The 23,524-nt window shown below is 36.4% G+C and overlaps 1 protein-coding gene across 2 annotated transcripts in view; it reads left to right on the top strand.

The window, feature by feature from the left end:
• The window catches only part of LOC145674197 (uncharacterized), a 73,625-nt gene that overhangs the window by 45,049 nt on the left and 5,052 nt on the right, over positions 1 to 23,524 (top strand). For both annotated transcript variants that reach the window (XM_081744032.1, XM_081744035.1), the window contains exons 7-8: positions 2,937 to 3,203; positions 22,162 to 22,800. In XM_081744032.1, coding sequence (XP_081600158.1) covers positions 2,937 to 3,203; positions 22,162 to 22,800 — 906 coding nt within the window. The remainder of the gene's footprint in view (positions 1 to 2,936; positions 3,204 to 22,161; positions 22,801 to 23,524) is intronic.

Genomic DNA, 23,524 nt, shown 5'->3' with positions numbered 1-23,524 from the left:
TTGTTTAATATTGTTACGAATTCGTCCAATTGTATATATTCATATAAGTGTTTAGAAAATCCTAGTTCGTTTTTATGAAGTAAATACAAAATTGATGTTTCTACATTTTGTGTGTGTTCAACGTTCCACAATTATGCTCCGAGACGGTGTTAATGATAGTGAACGAACTGGTGGAATGATGAAAAAGGAGGAAGGTGGAAGACTTCGAGAAAACCCACGCACAGTGTTTCCCCACTACAAAGCCTACTTGGCGAGAGCAAGGATTGAATCAGGAACACCGCGCACCGGAAGTAAGAGCTATACCACTGAGCCAATGCGATCCCATTTTTATACTTTTTGAACATAATTTTTTATTCTAGTTTCTTTTTTTAAAATCTTTGTAGAACGATTAATGCATTTTTCTGTTGCATTTTGCCGTAGTGAAAACACCAAAATAAATTAAAAGTTCCAAATTCATTTTATAAATTCTATTTAAACTTACTTAATTTCTCAAGTGCTTGGAAAATAGCAAGATATGTCCACTCTGAATATCGTATTAATAACAATAAACATTAAATACACGAAATTATATGTTGATTGCAATATTATTTTTCATAAAATATTTCTGAAGTGGATGACTCATATAAAGCTGCTAATTTCAGAACATCAACATATTATGTAGAAGATCAATAAGAAATTATCTTGTCCAGGGCGTGAAATCATAATGTTCGAAGTGGAGAGGAATGGAGCAAGAAGAGTTTAAAAAAAGAAAAACATTCTTCACACTGAAATCTTTCGACATAGAAAATTAACGTATTTGAACATCTATAATTATGTAAGATTAAGAGTATCGTTATTGCCAACCACTAGTTCACCTATTAATTGCAAGTTAATAACTTGTGAATTACTGGAATTAATTTGCAAACTTGCGATAATAATGTCACTTTATTCACTACCAGTAAGTTATTAGTTGAGTGAATTTTCTTCCAAAACTATGAAGTTAGGGGAATTGCCTCCCAATCTTCTCAGAAGTTCGCACCCTAATCTTGTCTTAGTAGCAGATTTTACATCGCATTCACTGAACTAGATAACAACGGATGCGTAATGTTACTTATACAGACTTTTTATAATTGCTAGCTGAGAGGCTAGGTCTCTTTTAGGGAAGAGATGCAATGAGATAGGACTTTTAGGTTGCTGATTGGTCTAAGGGATGAATTGTTTATTCTGTGTTCATATAACTAATAAGATTTAAAGAACTTTGCGTTCCTTAATATTTGATGTGGTAAGTAGATACATAAAACACAAGATATTTATATAGACGTTCAGCAAGTATTAATTTCATTATGATAAACAGAGTTAAACAAAACACGAAATATGGCACAACGTGACCATTAATATTATAGAAATGACAAGTGCGATGACATGAAATAAAGAAAATAACATAAATTATTATGGTTAAGTTACTATTAATGGAGTTGAAATATGGAATGAAGTGCTTTACACGAGACAGCACAAAGGGAAAGATTAGCAAGACGAATGAGATTGTCTGCTTGCCTAGGGGGATGGGGACTTTTTAGATTTTACTTCATGAGCTTCTGAGGCTTAATAGGTAAATTATATATAGAAAATAAAATTTTAAATTAAACTAAATTGGTGTTCTTCAAGAATCCAATCTTGGTCCACTACATTTCTTTCTTTTTTATTATTATTATCAATGAGCTCTCTCTTCAGATATCTAACAATAACAGCATTTGCTGATGACTTGAAGCTCTTACAACTAAGGACCAGATTAAGAAGGGGGCGTGTAGACCTGGGCCTCCACTCTGATCAAAATCTCAAGTAGCTGTCTAAAGAATCATGCAAGATACAACCATCATCATAAGAGAAAATATAACCAGGAATATGAAACAAATTTTGTCGTTTAACATCCGCCTTCTTAATAAATTAGCATAAATCAGTTTTAAAAAAGAAGATCGAATATAGTGCATGAGAATTGTTGTTTATAATTTCTTCCTGAATAGAACCATTCTGCAGTCTCATCTAATTCCAGTCCCAGTTCGGCAGAAAATTTAAGTCACTGCATAGACGCGCAATAGGTTATGTTCCTTTTATGTCAATAAATTCTGTCTGTTTATAAACTCTGTATATGTGGAGTCGGATAGAATTGTGAAGGTAGAATACAATGTCCTCAAGCGCATAGCATGGCTGATGTCGTAGAACTACGTGTATTCATTTAACTTTCCTACTGTATACCTACTTTGTATTTTCACAGAAATGTATTAAGTGAAGTCAGCAGGGGCCACATTTTTTTCTAGCCCCGGGCCTCCAGATGGGTTAATCCGGTCCTGTTAAAACTATTGATCCCACAATATTGTTCGAACTATTGTAAGAAGATTTAAACGGAGTTATAAATTGACTTAAGGTTCTTCCTTAAGTTCACCTATTTTCTTTTTTTAATTTAGGGAATAACTTAAAGAGACAATGAAGAATATCAAGAATGTAGATAGTGAGCCAAATAGTATCTAGATATTAAATGACCTAATAATTGTTTCCAACACTCTCCGTATTGTGTATAAATTTGGGTGTCCAGCAATTATGGTGTCATACATTGCGCACTCAAATTTATGGTCTGTAAGAAAAGGCCTGGAATTGGTAATTAGTTTATTTAATAGCGTTTTGTAGATAGTTATTAATTTAGGCTACTTAATCGTGATTTGCAGAGAGTTATTAGTTTATTTAATAGCATTTAGTAGATAATACCTCGTTTACTTTCTATATTTTTGATATTCTTCAGTGTCTTTTAAGTTATTCATTAAATTTTTTAAAAAGTCGTGAGAGTGATCTTAATGTAGAGCCATAAGGATATACCTAATTAAATATAAGCTAATGCAGAATAGTGCTGAATATCAAAAGGTAAAAAATGTTATGGCTACACTAAAAATGAATATTTGTTTCAGTATGGGTACAGACTACCTGAGAATCCAGAAAATATTATTTATTTCACTGTTGGATTTGGATCATTCGTGAACAATACTGAGTACACATATCCACATATCTGCCTTCAGCCGCAACCATTGGTTGTCCTAGAGCACGCATATTATAGCTCAGTATTACGATCATTTATTGAAACTATAAGTAGAAAGTGTGCAAAACTTTGTGGCGAACCTTTTGCCATTAATTCTTGCTGGGGATATGCTCGCTGCAAATTATATCAAGCTAATCAGGTAAGAAATTTAATAAATTAACTGTTATATGATCCTCTTTATTTATTCATTCATTATCTTTCTCATACAGTGTGCAGTTGAAGACATAAGTGTATACCTGTTCTTACTTTCACTTGTAACCATCTGTAGATGCACTATACAAAGTGAACCATCTGTCCTGAAAGCCTTTGCAACATTTAACGCTGAAATTTTGTACGATGCAAATATTGACACGGTAAATTATTTGATATATCGTCGGTGAAGGGGCGAAGTGGCGTAACTTGAAAAATTACGTTTTTGAGTTATGCCTATCATTCATATATGACTAACCACCTCTGTTACCTGTCAAAATTTCGTGGCTGAATTCCCACTGGTTCCGGAGATAAAGCACCTAACCCTTGGCGTATCTTGAAATTTTCGATATAAAAAAATCTTCCAAGGGGCGTAAGTAAGATAAGCTCGTTCGCCATTTTTTTGTTTCTTCAGTAGCTGATAAGAAATAAAACCGCGTACGGGCGTAAGCTTATATTGGTAAAGTCTTTGTTTGCAATGCCGCCACAGAAAGAAAAAAACATTTTTCAAGCTTTGTTGACAATCCGCCAAGGTTTCTTTTGTTTAAAAGTGCGGAAGCAATATTTACGTAGTGGTTTCCGTCAGTTTTCTGTACTGATGTATGATCGTATTCCAGTTTTCTTAACTTATAATATAGAATAATAGCATTGTGCAGCTGGCTTTTGTTGGAGGAAGTTGTTATCAAGATGGATGTGCTAGTAGAGTGGGATACTGGAGGACTGAATGTTGTAGCAGATAAGGAATTGATGTGTGTTTCAGGGAAGGAAATTACTGTTGGTTGTCGTGTGAAGATGTATTGGTTACCGGATAAAAAGTGGTATTGTGGAATAGTGAAAGACACAGAGTGTTCTGACGTGTCAATGAGGAAAAATGTAACTGCAACAGGTGGTGACACTGAAATTGAGAATTCTGAAGATGATGTTCCCCTTATACAATTAATACAAGGAAAGAAAGTAAACGAAAATTTAATTTTAAATCCCACTGATATTCTATATTGTGATGGGGACGACTCTAACCTTGATCCAACATATAAAGCGGAGTGTGAAGTACAAGGTTGTGAAAGGGAAGTGTTCGGTGCATGTCTGTTGTGCAGTATGTTGTGCTGGAGACATTTCGACAAACCATTGAATTGTGAAAATCAGCATGAACTCTGAACATTCGTGTAATGTGAAGACACAAGTGAGAGAGAAATGCGGAGGTGATGTAAATGTGGATCTACGGCCAGAAAGTTATGAAATGGAAGGATCTCCAAGAGAAGAGGAGCATTTATTGAGTGAAGAAAAAGGTTGTCGGAAGAGAAAGAGAAGTATTGCCAAGGATTTACGAAGCAAGGGTGAATCGTATGTTGACCTATACACAAAAAAGTTAGTTCCGAGAAGAAATGTGAAAGCAAGATGTGATAGAAAGTGTGAAAAGTTTGGTAAAGAATCACAGATGCGGAAAGACAAAAAAAATTTTCAGGACTTTTATGCGAGTGGTGACCTTCAACTTCAGCGAGAATTTATCAACAGATATGTAAAGATTTCTGACGTTAAACACAAAACTACGCAAAATGAAGAATCTCGAAGATCAAAAACAAATTATTACTTTTTACCAAAGAAGGAAGAAGAAGTGTCCGTGTGTAAAACCATGTTTTTAAACACAATGTCAGTATCAGAGAAAACTATGCGAACTGCTCTAGCTAAAAGAAGAGACTCAGGTATCATTGAGAAAGAAAAGAGAGGAGGAAGACGTCAGAGCCAACTGGAAAGGGATAAAATAATAGAGAAAATGATAACAGAACACATAAAGAGATTTTCAAAAGTCGAATCTCATTACTGCAGGAAAAATACGAAAAGACAGTATCTGCATTCAGATTTGACAAAAAGTAAAATGTATAGAATATTCATTCAGGATCATAAAGATGAAATCACTCCTTTACCAACTTACCAGACATACAGAAAAATCTTCAAAAGCATGAACCTTTCTTTTCATCGACCGAAAAAGGATACATGTGATCTGTGTAGCAACTTCCTGGAAGGAGATGAACAGAAGAAAAGTGAACTAGCTGACAAATATCAAAAACATATCGCCGAGAAGGATGCAGTAAGAAGGAAGAAAATGGAAGCTAAGTATTCACCGGACTTCCAATGCAAGACTGTTGCTGCAGTGTTTGATTTGCAACAAGTCATTTATCTTCCAATTTCAAATGAAAGCAAACTATTTTATAAAAGACGACTATCAACATACAATTTGACTGTGTATGATCTGAAGACAAGGGAATGTCAATGTTTTGTTTGGCACGAAGGAGCAAGCCACAGAGGTGCATGCGAAATCTCCACTTGCCTACACAATTTTCTTCGTGAATTGAATGAAAAACAAGTTGAAGAAGTTTACTTGTTTGCTGATGGTTGTACAGGGCAGAACAAAAACTCAATAGTTGCAGCCATGATGCTCTACACTGTTACTACGGTGCAGCATATCAGAGTAATAACTCTAAATTTCTTTGAATCGTACCACGGACAGAATGAAGGAGACTGTTCATTCAACCATTTCGACGGCACTAAAAACAGCTGGAAATGTCTTCATTGCAACACAGCTACTACCAATTTTTAGACTTGCACGATCTGCTAAACCATATACCGTGCATTCTCTTGGATACAATGATTTCTTGGATTTCCGAGATGTGGCTTCTAATCTGAGGATTCTATCTGTAAGGAAGGATGATAATGGTGAAGGAATTGACTGGACAGACATACGAGAACTAATGGTGATCAAGGATCAACCAGACAAGATTTATTTGAAACACAGCCTTTTAAATATGGTTTATCGAAGCATCTCGCTACCAAGGAACGTTATATTCACCAAAACTCTGAAGTGTCTTCACTCATGTCCCCCCAAGATTCTACCACAGAAGTATGCGGATTTAATGTCTTTGTGTGAAGGAGATATGCCTCTAGTGAGAGACCCCGAGTTTGCGTCTTTCTACAAAAATCTTCCACATTGAAAGTTATTTTCAAAAAAACTCTTTAAAATTTGCTATTGTAACAGACTTTACAGTAATATAGTTTTTCTCAGTTTTCATGTTACAATTGTACTAGTGTTACTATATCTTAAATTTCGTTATCCATTATTCATTTCTGTAGTTTATTCATTTATTTCAAATACTATGTTCAGCAGCACTGGTAATAGATATGATTGCATGAATCGCCAATAAATAAAGATGTTAATTTAATACAATTATTATAATAGTTATTACAATAACAATTACAATAAAAAGTTATAATAATAGTAAAAATATATTATTATATTATAATAATTATTAAATGCTTCTTATTAACGGAGAAATTTTAGAAAAAAGTATCTCTACATACCAGACCAATCTTATTTTTCACATTTATTTGTGGGGCGTAACTTTAATCTTGATCTTTAAAATGAAAAGGCGAAAGGGCGTAAGTGATTCCAGCACTTCCAGCAGAGTTTTCCAGTGGAAATTAAAACATTTTTAGCACGTAACTTTTCCTTACATGTAACAATAATCATACTCTTATTGTACAGAATTTGAAATTTATATAATAAAAATCAAATGAACACAAAGCTAATTATGATCAGCAAAAAACTTTAAATCGTTCTCCTGAAAAATCGTAAAAATCAAGATACGCCACTTCACCGACGATATATACTCTGCAACAGGGCCGCCCACAGGGGGGATGTATGGCGCAAGCTGCGCCATTGAGAAAAATTTTGGGGGGGATTTTACTCTACTTTCGAACTAGCAATTTTACTGTCGGAATAGCATTAAAACACGATTTGGAGAAGCTAATTTTCAAAAATTTTCCGGGGTGAACCCCCGTACCCCCTGCTTCGATACTCGATGAATGAAGTACCGCGCAAGTAGCCGTATGAAAGGAAAGGTTGGTTTGTTTTAAGAGAGAAGGGCCGCCCACACGAGGGATGAATGGCGCAAGCTGTGCCATCGAGAAAAAAATTGGGGAAGAATTTTACTCTAATGTCGAATAAGTAATTTAGCTGTCGTCAGAATAACATTGGAACACGATGCGATTTTTTTTTTAAATCTCGAGAATGAATCCCCCTACCCCTGCTTAGAAACTCTATGAATGAAGTACCGCGCAAGTTGCTATATGAAAGGATGGGCTGGTCGGTTTATCGCTTTGTGTAGCTAATTTACCCATTTTCTGCTGGGAGCATTTATTTATTTCTTATTTATACCATGTACGACACTTAATAAGTAATGCTGTTCAATTGCTACATAATGTATAATAAATGAATTAATGATAATATTTTGTATAGTTTTCTGTTTGTGCGATTACATTTTCCAGGGCCTGCGGTAAACTGAAAACAAGCTCAAAAGTGGCATCACTTTGGGGGGGAGTGCGCCATCAGTTTTGGGGGGGATGGGCACCCCTGCTCTGCAATATCAAGATTAACAGTGCTGCTAGGGTAAAAGCAAATAAGTCAGGACACTGAAGGGCAAAACCCATAATGCTTCCACCATAACATGCTATACATCCAAGGGCGCCCATGTTGTGGTTTCCAAGGGGGGCAAGTATAAGCGACGTTTCAAAAATAGTTTCAAATTTTGCTGTAACTAATGTAAAAATTCTATTGGATTTTCGATATTCTGAAGTACAATTTCCTCTGGGGGGCGAGCGCCCCACCTTGCCCCCCTGATGAGCGCCCTTGTATACATCTATAGAGAGAGAATGACGTGTAGTTACATGTTTTGCAGAATGTTATGAAATTGTTGTCTATTGTAAAGTAATTAGCTTCTTTTTAACAAAAAGTGCATTAATGTGCGTTTTTGAAATAGAAAGACAAGAGCATCGTTCAGTTATTTTCCCACACAGCATGTGCGCAATACTTTCACCATTCTTCATAGAAATATCGTCTTACCTTCCAGGCCAAAACAGAAATAATCAGCTCTATGTGGGTAGGCATTGCTAGTAGCGGTATTTGTTACGTACGTCACGGCGAATAATAATATCTATTGCATATTAAGTATCGTGTTACTCTATGCAATCTTAAGAAAATTAATTTAGTCACACAAACAATATGCGTAAATTGAAGCAGAGAAAATTAAAGCTTTGCAGCAAAGTTGTAAGAGACAAATTTATGTTGTTTCAGTCGCAAGAACTATGTGCTGAGAATAGGAAAAGTGCAAAACGTTGAATAATGTCGCGCCAGGACCATCTACCAATGGCAAAGAACGTGTTTGTTGAGGAAAGTGTTTGCGATCCAGAGAGTGAGGTATGCATGATTAATAAGTGCATGATCTGTATGAACATCAAAGGTACATGCAATGACCGTTGTGTGAACCAGAAGATCCTGAGGAACTGATTGAAGTTTATCAGTGGAAAAAAGGCAACCTAAAATCTGTTCATTGAGACTTTCAATAATATGTGACAGAACTGGACAGGTGTGTCGGCGTCATACATACAACGAAAGAAGATAAAACCAGGAACTGAGTACCTTCAAAGAAGAAATGAAAGTGGGGCTCCATGTGCATGAAGTGGTTCTGCAGACATATTTTACATAAAATTACGCAATTAAGCATAAAAACGTAGTTATGGCTGCCCACTGGTCAAACGCAGCCGATCCTACTGTCACCGTTTACACATCAGTACCATACTTAACATTGAAGAGCGAAGTTACGGAGTGATATCTGACACGAAAAACCATGGTACTTTCGAAGTAGCCGTCTTCAATGATTTAATCATCAATAGGGCAACCAACTTTATGCTTTGTATATTGTGCTTTGCTTTTCCTTACCCTTATGCTTTATTATGCTTTTTTCCTAAATTATGACTTAATATGCTGTTCCTTGAATTATACTTAATGTTTGCCCATTTCTATTACATATTTGTTTTATTTTACTCGTTTTTATTACACAAGGATTAAAAATGAATATGAAAATATTAATTTTTCCCACTAAAAATTACATCAACCAGAGCCGCAGCTAGAGGGGGGAGAGCGGGGTAGTCGCCCCGGGCGCTGATAGCAAGGGGGCGCCGAACGGGCAAGAAGAAAGAAAAAGTGTTGGAAAAGAGCAAATAATGCGGTACCCTGTATGAGTATTGGCGCCCTACTAAATCAATGTTGTTGTCGGTTTGCAAAGAAATACATTTATTAAAAAATTTTTTTGCTCGCTCCGCTCACAATTCACACGTTTCAATGAGAGTCAAAACAAATTTTTACTTATTACTTTGATTTGTTAATGACAATGCGATATACAAAGCCGAGTAATGATTTATAATATACGCAGGAGCGGTTTCAAAATCGGGAACGGTCAAAATCTGAAATACGTGTTCGTCGTCGTGATGGTGATGAATTTGCTTAGTTAATCATGCTTTTGTATCCAATCGGATTAATCACGATGATAAGAATGAAGATATGAAAATTAGATTATAATAATATTTTCGAACTAGTAGAATAGGGGCTTAAGGGGTCAGAACTTAATCCAACGAATTTCGTCTTAACACTGATAACTATGAGTGATTTTTCTTTATTTATTAAATTGACATATAAAATGCTTCCAATTTGAAGGAATTTATTGATATTGTTTCTCCATCAACTATTTTTATTGCCAGGATATATTTCTGTGCACACGTATCTAGCTGTGTTTTGTGTTTGTGTGAACGTGTGTTAGTGTACTTTCAATATGTTAATTAATAATAAATAATCTTAAATTCAGAAATTTCATTCATTAAGGAATTAAGGAATTACTATAATTTCAAACATATGTACTAGCTAAACTATATTTTGGATTTTAAATACAAACATTAAACATATTCACCTCCATCGAAATTCACAAAGAAGGCTCCTTTTGAATTCCCGTTATACTTCACAAAATATTTTTACTGTAAAAGAACTAACTAACTCTATGGCCTATTGAGCCCGGAAGTTCAATGCCACGTTCATAAAGCCTCTACAATGAGTTGTATCCCTACCCAGTGGATCTAGTTTCTACTTTGTATTACTATTTTCGAGAGATCCATCTGGGCCTAGGCTTTCCTAATGTGCGTTTCCGTATTGGATTTTTAGTCACAACTTTGAAAGCGTTGCTACTTTATTCCATTCTCGCTACATAACTGCTTCCCTGAGCCTCCTAGATTTGATGACTTTAACAATGTTTGGCAAGGGGTATAAATTATGCAATTCCTCGTTATGAAGTTTCCGCTATTGCCCATTCCCATTCCTTTTGGGTCCGAATTCGTTTCAGGATTTGATTCTCAAATATTTTCGGTCTGCATTCTTCCCTTAAAGTAAGTGACAATGTTTCGCAACCATACAGAACAACAGGTATGATTATCGTTTTATATATTTTAAACTTCAAATTCCTCGACATAATTCGCGACGACAAAAGATTTTGAACTGAATAATAACACGAATTCCCTGCTTTCAGTCGACATTTACGTTCTTTGTGGATAAGATTTTGATCCTAGATGCTTGAAAGTATTCACTTTATCGAAAGTATTATTTGATACTTTGACGCATCCATAATTTGTTGTATTATGATCCCAGCAAACGTTCAAGTATTTAGTTCATTCTGCATTTACTTCTAAACCTGCAAGAGTTTAATAAGGCCTCTCCATTTCTTTGTATTGTTCTCCTATCAGATTTAAATTATCAGTATACACCATAACCTGGTAAATACAATTTAGCTCTAGGCTCTGGTTGCTATATTTGATTTTCCTTATACGGTAGCATACTCCAGAATAAAGTTGAATAATAATGTCGACAACGCATCTCCTTGTTTCATGTCATTCTCGACGTGGAAGCTCGTGGACAAGAATGTTCCTACTCGGACTTTACTTTGGGATTCATTTAAGCATACCTTAATTACTCTAACTAGCTTCTTCGATATTCCAAATTCTACAAATATGTCGTACAATATTTCTTTCCTGAAAGATTCGTAAGCCTTTCTAAAATCAATAAATGATATACCGGGGTATTGTATTCCCACTTCCTTTAGAGTATTTGTCGAATGGTAAATATTTGGTTGATAGTTCATCGATTTCGTATAAATCCGCACTAATAATAATCTCCAATAACTTCATTTGCGTATGGGATCAGTCTTGATAATAGAATGTTTGAGCTGATTTTATAGGATGTTGACAGAAGAGAATTATTACATTTCGATAATTATTACAATTTGCTTTGTCGCCTTTGAAACGGAACAAAGATTCATTCTTTCCAATCTTGTGATAATTCCTCCTTGTTCCGGATAAAGAGAGTGGGTTTCTGTATCTTGTACCATAATTTTTCGCCTCCAGCTAAAATTAACTCAGCCGGAATTTCGTCTATACCAGGAGATTTGTGTTTCTTTTCTTTATAGTGATGGTTCTGCTGTGTGCATTTCCCTTTCACCACAAACATTAGTTTTTGGCTGCGTGTTAAGCAAATCGTCAAAAAATCTTTCAATCTATTCAAGATGCCATCTGTATCAGTGAGAATTGTTCCGTCATTTCTCTTTAAATTATACGCGCGAGGTTGATAGCCTTAAATTCGATGCTGCTCTTATACATGTCTCGATTTTTTTTTTTTTTTAACTATTATCTTCAAGTTCATTAATTTTAGCCTTCAAAAAATCGCGTTCCTTTGTTCTATACATTTTGGAAGTTTCCCATCTAATGTCAACGTAATTTTATGTAGTTATATTGTTCGATTTTTATACCCAACGCAGTTTCGCCTGTTTTCCCTTCTTCGCTAATTTAATACATTCCTAGTCGAACCATGCTTTGCTCCTACGTATTTCCGCGTGCCCCATTTTTTCTCTAGCTGAAATTTTACTGTTATCCTTAATTTGAACCCAAGTATCCTCAACACTAGTGCTCTCAAAAAACTTCTAAAAACGAGAATCTATTCCTCTCAATCTGGTATTCCTCTCTAGCCTGGTTCTCCTCTAATTCTTTAAAATAAACCTCTTCGTTTTTAGATGTTGAATATTTCCTTTATTCAACGGTAATCTCTTTTATTATCGCTGCTACCAAATAGTGATCAGTGTTACAGTCAGATCATCTGAACGGCCAAACATCAGTTAATGCTAGACTGTCTTTTTCTATCTACTAATACGTGTTCAATTTGATTGTGTTTTCTTCCATCTAGCGAGGCCCATGTGTGTTTATGAACATCGCGATATGGGAATTTTGTATTCTTCACGATAAGGTATTTGATGTTGCTAAGGTCACGATTCTAACGCCGTTGTCATTACTTTTGTTATGCAGACTCTCTTTCTCTTTCGCATTGAAATCTCCTATTAGAATTTTCATATGGTATTGCGAGAGTTGGACAAATACTCGTTCATCTACTTCTTTGTTAAACACTGTCTTTTATATCGTCATCTTTATCTTCTGTTGGGGCATGCACATTTAAAACAATAATATCACACCACCAACCCTTAAGAGTAATAAAAAAAAGGCATATCATTAACAAATTCAACCCGTGTAATTGCTGGTATTAAACGAATCGAAATTAAAATGCTATTTGTGTGGTCATATACAGAATAAAATTACAAAAATTTACAATTATTACTATAAATTAATGCTGTCACCTATTTCGAACATTTTAAAAGCACATAGTTTCTAATGACATTCCATTTCTTATCGATAATATGAAACGTTGTAAATAGCTGTAAATTTTCATAACTGTTCTCCAAGTGGATACAACCAAAGTTAGTTTTGTGAAATTATAGTCCAAGAAAGCCTCTTGAAAACAGTGATTCCCATTCCGTCGCAATCAAAAATACCCATCAAATTGAATGCCTTTTTATATCGCACCAAGACGTAGCCAAATACGACCTTCCGTTTGTTACACATTTCATGGACGTGAACTTACAGCAACTAAAAGGAATCAAGTCCACAAGATACATTGTTCCTGCTGAAAGACTTTTTGCTGTGATATATAAGAACACAAGTGCCGATCCTGAAAAACTCGTAAAAATTGCACATTGTAATTTACTGCCAGCTGAACAATTGCTCTGTAGCAGTGGAAGTAACACACATTCAGAACCGATTGAACCTGAGGAAAGTATTTCGCAAAGTGTCAGTGACGAATTGTACGGGATATATACGTGGGTCGTTCAAGGAAAATGTTTCCGTATGATGCCAAAAACGTTTTCTTGAGGTACAGAAAAAAATCAAGTTGCACCAAACAGCATGGTCCTTTCTCACTTATCAACATAATCTCTAAGGCGGCACAAGCATTTGTCCCATCGTTGCACAAGTTCTTGAAATCCATCTGCAGAAAACTGGGGATCCAGGGAATGAACACTTTTCACAGCTGTCTGAACCTCCAAATCATTCTCAAAAAGATTGACCTTGCAGCTGGGACTTAACCTGAGGAAACAAGTGAAAGTCACTCGGGGCCAAGTCAGAGCTGTAGGAAGTTTGCAGTAACCTTTCCTATTTCATTTCTTCAGGTTTAGCCTGTGTTAGTGTTGTCGAATGGGGACGAGCAATGCCCTCCAGAAGAATGACAGCGACAGAAAGGATGTTTGTGGCGAATTACGTTTTTTATTTTCTCCAATGTTTGGCAATGACGTGTAGCATTGACTGTTTCCCCTTTCTTCAAAAACTCTGTGAGCACTATTCGCTTGGAGTCCCAAAAGATAGTCACAAGAATGTTTTCCTGTAGATGATTGAACCTGAACTTTTTCCTCACAGGAGACGTGTTTCTATTCTATCGATGTCCGCTTGAATTCTGGAGTGTAGTGATAAACGAAGCTTTCATCTTTAGAAACAATACGCAGAGAAAATTGTTCCCTTCATTGTGGTACCGGGTCAGAGAATCCAGGCAATAGGCCATGCCCGTGTTGTGATGGTGTTCAGTGAGTTATTACGGGACCCATTGCGATGAAACCTTCGCGTATCCCAGGGTTTCGTGGATGATTTTATGCGCAATCTCGACAGAAATGTTCAAATCAGCGGCTGCTTCACAAACATTGATTTTTCGGTTGGACAACACCAGAACACTCACTTTGTCATCCAATATTGCATCACTAACTAACGACGGGCACCGGGCCGATCTTCATCGAAAATATTTGTTCGTCCTTCAGGAAACAATTTGCATCACCTTCGCACCATTTCCATTGACATTACAGTCACCATAAACAATACCAGCTTCCTGTGGATGTCGACAGAAGCAAGGCCATTTGCCCACTTCTAGATCACAGAATGAATCTCTTCTTTAATCCACACTGCCAACACACATTGTTTAATGCTTTCTATTCGCAGCGGCAATTAGTAAATTTTGATACATACGTCATAGAGAGATTGAAAAGATGAAGAATACTGCACATAACTAATATGTTGAAATTTTATATAGGGTTAAATTTAGAGTTTCTGGGAAGTTATTTGATTATGACTAGATGCTAAATTATAACAAGGGGAACATACTCTTTGAACCGAACTCAAGAGCTCAGGTGAGCAAAGCTGTGGAACAAAGACTCTTGCCGAGTCGAGCCTAGCCTGTCTCTAGTCGAGCTCGACCACCAAGTATAGTGGCGATTGCTTAGACGATGGGCTCTTTACCCACCAAATTTCCTTCAGATGCGGTCATTAGTTACCGAAAAAGTCCAGCTGAGTCGAGCTGAGCCTGTTCCTGGCCGAGTTCAGCTATCAAATATAACGATCTCTATACCTTAGACAATACTTGCCCACCAAATTGGGTTTAGATCTGGCCAGTAGTTTCCGAGAAATAATGTATAACATGCAAAGCGGGCAAAGTCAAGCCTTTTCCTGGCCGAGCTCAGCCATCAAATATAGCGATTTTTATTCCTTTGATGATGGGCTAATTGCCAACAAACTTTGGCTTAGATCCGGCTCTTTAATACTAGAATATAGCAATCAACTTATTATAGACTTCAGACCCATGCTATTTTTTTCCAGCTCGCGGTTTCACTAGAGTTCAGTCTTCTTCCGCCAGCGTCTACACGATACTTATTTTGTGAAGGAGGAGGTATTTTGGACCTCTAATACAAACCAAATTAGCTTGTGGTGACCATTCCTTTGAAATATTTCTGTCGTTACTTAGAGCAAATCTAGGAGGTTTCCGAAACTCCTTAACAATAAAACGTTCTTATTCAAAGCAATTTGGGCTCTCTTGAGATACTAAAAAGTTATACCCTAACAACATACCTTTGAAAATATTACTTAACGCGCTAAAAGCACGATAAAATGTTCTCCCATTTATTTTGCAACGTACAATTGCTATCAAGTTTATCAAAAGAGACTTCTGAGTAATTCCTTTTATTCTTGTGTAGATATTCAATATCTTAGCCTTAGGTGAAACTAAATCCTCTCTGATTATTGATATCTATGAAGCAGAATCAAATACAGCATCAGTATTCTTATCTTCAATCAATAATGGTATTAAGATCATATTATATCGTGTAGTAACGAGGATTTTACAACGTGACCCTTATTTCCTAATACAGTGTTATCTGTAAATGTACTTCCCACATTTACAGGCATTAGTTTAAAGGCTGGTTACGCAACAAACACGCATCTATGTGGAAATCATGACAACAAAAAAAATATATATAATTTCTTTAGTTTATCAACACACCGATGACATTTGCTAGAAAAAAGAATTTAACGAAACAAAGAAAATACTGGCAACTTTGGAAACTCTGGAACAAGGTGGTCTACTAACAGCAATACAGCACGTTGTCAGGAAATATTTTGCCACTATGAACAATGTGTTAGCATTCACCACAGAAGATCCAATGAAAAACAATGAAACACATCAGGATGTGAAAAACATTTTGCAGAAGTGACTACTCTTGAAACCTATTTCATGTTAACATTATGGGATGTTATTTTAAGCAGAATGGATAAAACTAGTCAGTATCTCCAAAGTGAAAATTTGGAGCTAGGAACTGCGGTCAATGTACTTGATAAGTTACGTTTCTTCCCTCTGAGAAAAGTTTACCGAAATGGAAAGATCTGTGAAATCATGCAGAAGTACAGTAATGAAATGAAAAGAAAAATCTATAAAAAGGAACATTTAGACGAAAGTGGCACAGAAGAAGCGGTGTTATTAGGAGTGATAAATTTCGTGTGGAAATGTTCTTTCCGATCATAGATACACTCACTTCAGAACTACAGCGAAGGATAGCTCAATACAAAAATCTTCACGAGACTTTCGGATTTCTTGCCAAATTTAACTCCATGAACGAAGAGGATTTAACTCGAGCCATCAGTGATTTTATTCTAAAATACAATAGTGACGTGGACTCGAATTTTTACGAAGAGTTTCGTCATTTCTTATTGTATACACACACTCTTATTGCTAATGAGAATGTCCAAAGCAAGTAAAATACTTTTGATATTATATGAAAGTAACAGTTTTCCCAAATGTCTGCATTGTGTACAAAATTTATCTATCTCTTTTTGTTACAAATTGTACTGGCGAAAGATCCTTTTCTAAACTTTAAGTTCTACTGGCTAAAACTGGTTCTTCTTAACTGGCTAAAATCTTGAGTGAGGTCAAACATGACGTAGCAGAAGCTTAATGCTCTTGCTCTGTTATCTATTGAATCATGTTTGGTCAGAGAGTATCGTTTAATGATGTAATAGAATCCTTTAGGGATGGGCACGAGCGAGTTTTCATTGAAACTCGACTCGACTAGAAACAGACATCTTTGAGCTCGACTCGAAAAATTTCCTCCAACTCGACTCGAATTTGACTCGAGTTTCGAGTCGAGTCGAGCCAAATGCTGTGTGTAGTTTCAAGAACTTTCTTTAAGTATTCTACATAGACAATATAATTATCAATGATACTTATTACTACTACTACTACTACTACTACTACTACTACTACTACTACTTTGTCTTCTTTTTCTTCTTCTTATTATTATTATAACAACAACACCGTGTATAAACATGAAAGATAGACGGTTTGTATCCGAATAATAAAAACTTGTTGACTGCTGACCTCGGTAGTCGTGAAGTCTAGGTGGCAAGGACATTGTTCACGAGGTTCTGTGTTTGAGTTCCGAAGAAGCAAATACCGGGCTCGAGCCAAAAATTGTTAAAAGTTATAGGGCGACGGCCAAACATGTTCAAAACTGCTCGGCCCGGCTTTAGAATTGTCAACGGCTAGGTTTACAGCTCATTCACTATCGAGCCGAGCCAACAGCTCACCTGAGCCGAGTCGGTGCCTCATCTCAACCGAGCCGGCTCAAGCTGTTCGCTCAGTTGAACCAAGCTGAGCCGGTTGACATCACTACCCAGGTTGGGCTTCTGCTTGGAATCAAAACTTCGACCCTGCAGGTCGCAGGCTTGGCGATAAGAACTACAGTGTGTACTTATATTGGTCTTCACAACATTTGAGGCTGTCTCTTATAAAAATCCATAGACGAGACAAAATACTTACATTTCTCATAGGTTGCGCTTTCCATTCTAATCAAGTAATGATTTCAAAATGAGTTAAAGCGAGCTAAATGAGCGAGCCATTTATCAAACTCAACTCCATCTCAAAACAGTGACTCGGTTCGGAACTCGACTCTAGAAAATTACCTTTGACTCGACTCGAATTCGCTTCGAGTTGAGTCGAGTTTTAGCTCGACTCGTGCCCATCCCTAGAATCCTTTACAGAGTAAAAATGTAGGAAGAAAACTCTTCTAACAATGTAGCCTTGTACAGCTTTACCTATTTGTATATGATTTTTCTGCTTTTACTCTATTAGTGTTTTTACAGGGACTGTTGACCATTTGGTTTGTATTTGGCATTTGTGTGTTACACTGCAGTATATGCGCATTTAACTGTTAATGATGAATGCAATTAAACTAATTATTGTAAACTTGAAGCACCTTAAAATATTACAGCAAAGTTCTCGGTGTTTCGACAAGCCTATGAGGCTGTGGAAGGCAGCAAAGAAAATGTATGCGCTGGAATTATTCGTAACATAGAACCCCTTTGAAATGGTCGGCTCCAGGGCCCCAAAACCATTAATCCAGTCCTGCGTATGCTTACGCTGGGAGCTAAAGAAAATGTGTCGTAAGACAAATGTCAGAATCACAAATGGAACATACTGCATGTACGCAAAATCCATTTTCAATGTCACAGCACTAAGAGGAGTGGGGGAGGTTGAGTAGATCAGTCTCTCCCTTAGGTAAAGTCAAAATTTCAATCCCTTGCAGTAGTGTACGCAACCTTAATATGGTAAATGTTTATTTCTTCATAATATCTTGTTCTAGGGAAGGCTAAAACACAGAAAGCTTCATTTGGATATGCTATTGATATTTTGTAACTTTTCCTTATTTGTTCGAAATACATCATATCATGATAATAGTATTTGACACTACGGTATTTCGGATGTGCATTGCATTGACTATCTTATTTGTATTATCATATTTGGTAGAGGCTTCGAAAATTTGGATGTTTGTAGTAGTACAGTGTCCTTAGAATGTAACTGAATAATAAATGTAATATAAGTTTCCGTTTAACAAGTAGATTTGAAATATGAAATCTGACGTAGTGCCATTAAAAAAATACAACTTTATTGGTAACACTATTATTACGGTGGTATTCCAATATGTTAAATAATTTTCCCTTGTAGAAATTTGCATTGTACAAAATTTTAGCGTGTTTTACGTAGACTGTATGTCATTTTAGAAGTTACAACGGTCTTTCAAGATAAACTGTAAATTCTGTTTGTTTTATCGCCTTATGCTTCATAACTGTAACTTTCTAATTAAAAAGACTGCATTTTTGTTACCATTAGATTCTACATAACATGCAGTTCAACCATTTTGTAATGCTCGAATCCTTGTTTCTTAGATTTTCAATTTTAAAAAAACTGCATGTATTTTTTTTTGTATTTTTTTACAAACGTATCTCGATAGCGTTTGCTGTGATCATAAAAGTTTTCCCTATTATGTATACTTTATTTATCGATTTATGTTTCCTTGTATTTATTTAATACTGATACACGTACTAGTGTGGAAGGTACACTGTTTGTAGTTTACACAAGTGCTATTAAAATTCCTCTAATATTTATTTTTAATCATTATTCCAATTTTCCTTATTCAAACATGCAAGGACGCAGTGCTGGTAGCAGTAAGGGGAACACACAAATTCTAAGAAAGTTAGATGATAGTTACAGACAGATTTTCCCTTTTCTTCAGTGAAGAGGATTACAAAATAATATTTGTTACCAAGTTAATATAATTCTTTAATAAAAGAACCGATTTACAAAAAATGACTACTCCAGGATACTCAGTGTGAACTTTAGCTGAGATCCACTGAATGAAAAGGCAACATCAACTGTTCTAGAGTTTTACAAGCATAGCCCAAGTTTCATTCCCAACTTTGATTTTATTAAAGCTATGCACAACTCATTTTTACGTTGAATGACACAAATCATTCCTCCTTGGTGGAAGCTGATAACAATTTATTTTTCAGCATTATCTACATACGTATGCTACAGATGTGTTAGTAATTTGAAATAGCTTTGTCATCGCCATTTACTTCCACCAAAAGCTGAACGATCCTTCTCACCTGCGGAATACGATAAGCGAAGGAAGATTCTAAACTTGTTCTTTGGCCATTGAACAGAAATCAACTATCGATTTTATAAAAACTGAGGAACTTAGTCGAGTGTTGAAAAGATTTGCTACGTCTTCTGGGAGCAGAATCCTACTTCATTGACTAGAATATAGAATCTTTAATGTATTTCATAAAGTGTAAAGGTCTTGTTCTACCCAGCCTGCTGTATTACTTAAATCTAATTTTCGTCTTTGAAGTTTTAGATTTCTATTAAACTGAAGCGAGAACAAGTAAATTCCTCCATTCTTCAAATATATATATATATATATATATATATATATATTGGTAAGTCATGAGTTCTCTGTAGATATAATGCTCCCCAAAATTTTTGGTCATGTTACGTTTCCGAGAACACGCATGTGTTAATTTGACTATTCAATTATTTGTTATTTTTAAAAAAACATTCTAAGATTTTTTTCGGATATGTGGATGGCGAAAATGCATTGTTGGAATATTCAACATGTGAGAAATATTTAAATAAAGCAACGATGGTAAGTTCGCTTATGAAACGTAGGTAAGTTAAATACTCTGAATTCTTCAAGGCAGTGATGGGACACGAAAAAAAATTAAAAACTGAGACATTAAGATTGCTAAATAGTACCATATTTACCGGCATATAAAACGCACTCAAAGAATGTGGAGTGAACTGTGTAAACGCATTTTTGGGAATGGCAACATGCGTGTCCACAGAAATGCGTACACACTGAAATTGCATAAATAGAATGATTGTATCTAAACTGCAGTTATTGCTTTAAGTTACTGAACTGTACATAACTGGAATTCTATTGCACACTGTAAGGAAGAAAGGAAGACTTAAAAAAACAGCATAGAATCGGGAAAACTTATTGACATTTAAATACCCAAAATTCTTGTATTAGACGCATCCCATTTTAGTTACTTGTCTTCCGAGAGAAAGTGAGTGTGGCTTATATACCGGAAAATACGGTGGTTCCTTCATACAATTCCGTGATTACAGTGCAAAGACGTTTCAGGTTGAGGTACCAAATTGATCCTCCGAATGGGTGGAACATTCGCAGATGGTATCGACAGTTTGTCGATACAGGATGTGTATGTAAAGGAAAGAGTCCTGGCCGCCCTCGTGTTCCTAAAGAAAATGTTGCACGAATTCAAACTACTTTCCAACGTAGTCTTTGAAAATCACCTCGTCGTGCCAGTTAGGAGTTACAAGTGCCGACAACAACAATTTGGCGTGTTTTGAGACGTCGGTTGGTTATGATGCCGTACAAGTTACAACTGTTACAAGCTCTGCGTCCTAATGACAATCGCAAACGTGTGGCACTTTGTAACGAGATTCACAATGATAACACTTTTGCACAACGCACCGTGTTCAGTGATGAAGCGACTTTCCGTGTTAGTGGTCAGGTAAATGAACAAAATGTTCGAATTTGGGGCCTACAGAACCCACATGCAGTCATTGAACATGTACGAGATTCGTCCAAAGTCAGTGTGTTTTGTGCGATATCCCGATCATCTGTTTACGGCCCATTCTTCTTTAATGGAAACACGGTTAACAGTCAGCAGTATCTCGCTATGTTACAAAACTGGTTGTTTCCGAGGCTGCACGAAGACAACTTCGTTTTTCAACAAGACAGGGCATCCCCTCAGTGGAGTCGCCAAGTGCGTGAATATCTGAATGAAACTCTACCGAACCGTTGGATTGGTCGTCAAGGAGCTGGCGACTTAGTATGTCTCAGCTAGCCTCCACGGTCACCGGATTTGTCACCCTCTGACTTCTTCCTGTGGGGTTTCGTTAAAGACAACGTTTATGTACCACCACTCCCACAGAACCTGGAAGAGTTGAAGAACCGGATCCGTACTGAAATGAAATGAAATTTTTGAGTTTTACGTCCCACGGTTATGCCGGTTAGGCTAAAGGAGACGGTGAAGATGAGAAATGAATGAAACGGTGGAATGAAGAAAGTGGGAGGAAACGAAAGAACCCCGAAAAAACCCACGCACACGGTGTTTGTCCACCACAAAGTTCACTTGGCGGGATCAGGGTTGGAACGCGAGACCCCAAGCACCATCGGATCCGTACTCCCATAACATCAGTGACGCAGGGCATGCTTGCCCGAGTATGGGAGGAATTTGAGTATCGATGTGATATTGTTCGTGTTGCTGATGGAGGGCATATTGAACATCTGTAATTTAAAATTTGAACTTGAGACGTTCGTAAATATGTGTGTAAAATTTCATATTCGTATGTCTTAAAGTTTAATAAACATATGCATTCGAAATACGTTTCTTTTTGAAACAGGGTTTTTCTTATATTTGTTACTTTCAGTAGTTGTAAAAATAAATTTATCTCTTGGTTTTAAATTGTTATTGCTTTGCAGGAAGTGGAAAAACCAAACTTAATTTGTGACCCTAAGTTAGGACTTGTACAAAACGCACTTAACATCCCACAAAGAACGTCCTACAGAAATATGCGGAGTTCTTCTCAGGTTTCCATGATATCTGACGAAGGCAGAAAGAGTGGAGTCCCCGTCAAGAAAGCGTGCAATGAAAGAGAGAAAAAACAACGAAGTAGTGAGACAGCGTCTGCACCGAAGACAATCGAGGTCTCTACAACATCTAAATCGCCTACCTGTGCTGACAGTCCTCCACGATTTTTTCCTCACTCTACCCCTAAATTAGCAGAAGCACCTACAAAGCAACAAGCAATGAAAACTATTGTTGTTCCTATTTTCAAACCAAAACGTGTACCCATAAACATAAATGAAATAACAGGAGCATCTAAACCTGCTACAATCACAAGCTCAAATGCTGTTTCTTCTAGCACCGACGTTATCAAGAAGACAAACCTTACTTCGTCTGGTATTATGTTCCGAACTTTGTGTTCCAATTCGCAAAGTTCAGAGGCAACAGATATGAGAAATCGTCAAGGATCCACGAAAAGAAAAAGTATACCTACTTCCACTTATGTTCCAAGACAAAATGACGTTAATTTGGCGAGAGAAACACCAATAAATCAGGTAACTAATTATCTACAATATTTATTTATTTAAAGTATTTACAAGTAGTATGTTCGTAACTGTTAGGAAAATCTGTTATTGTTAGAAATATGAGTGTTACCGTTAGGAGAGCACAAAAAGCAATAATATAATTTAGTTAATAAGATATTATAATGAAATATATAATAATTATATATATATATATCGGGTGTTCCAAAAAAGGCGTCCACGAACACAGAGCACTATTCTACAGGCCAAAATAAAGCGAAAATGTTATATACGGTGTCCGGAATGGGTCTGACAGTTTTTAAAAGTGTATAGTTTTAATATGGTCAGAGATACAGAAGAAGAAAATCATTTATATTGAAGGAAAACTCGAAAAGTTTTGTTCAGCAAATTTTCATATTTGAACAACTACCAGTGACGGCGCTAGTATCGCCGATAAACAGAAATGGCGTCGGTAGTCGAAAAGGCGCAATGCGTGTGGTGGTTTGCAGAGACAAAAAGTGTTGTTTAAGTTCAACAAAACTTTCGATTTGTTTTTCACAAGGATTCTCCAACATGCAACAGTATTCAGGCGTGGAAGGATCAATTTTTATCAACGGGTAGTGTAGTGAAACAACACAGCGGTGGTAAATCGCGTGTGTCTGAAGAAAATTAGGAAGCAATAAGAGTGTGTTTCTCACATAGCCCGAGGAAGTCAATTCGCGCAGCGAGCAGGCAATTGGCAAGTCCAAATCAACAG

This window comes from Thermobia domestica, chromosome 2 (assembly GCF_964235325.1).
Source record: "Thermobia domestica chromosome 2, izTheDome1.hap1.1, whole genome shotgun sequence".
NCBI classification, from domain to species: Eukaryota; Metazoa; Arthropoda; class Insecta; order Zygentoma; family Lepismatidae; genus Thermobia; species Thermobia domestica.
The sequence above is the reverse complement of the archived record's forward strand: the minus strand, read 5'-3'. Positions and strand labels throughout refer to the sequence as shown.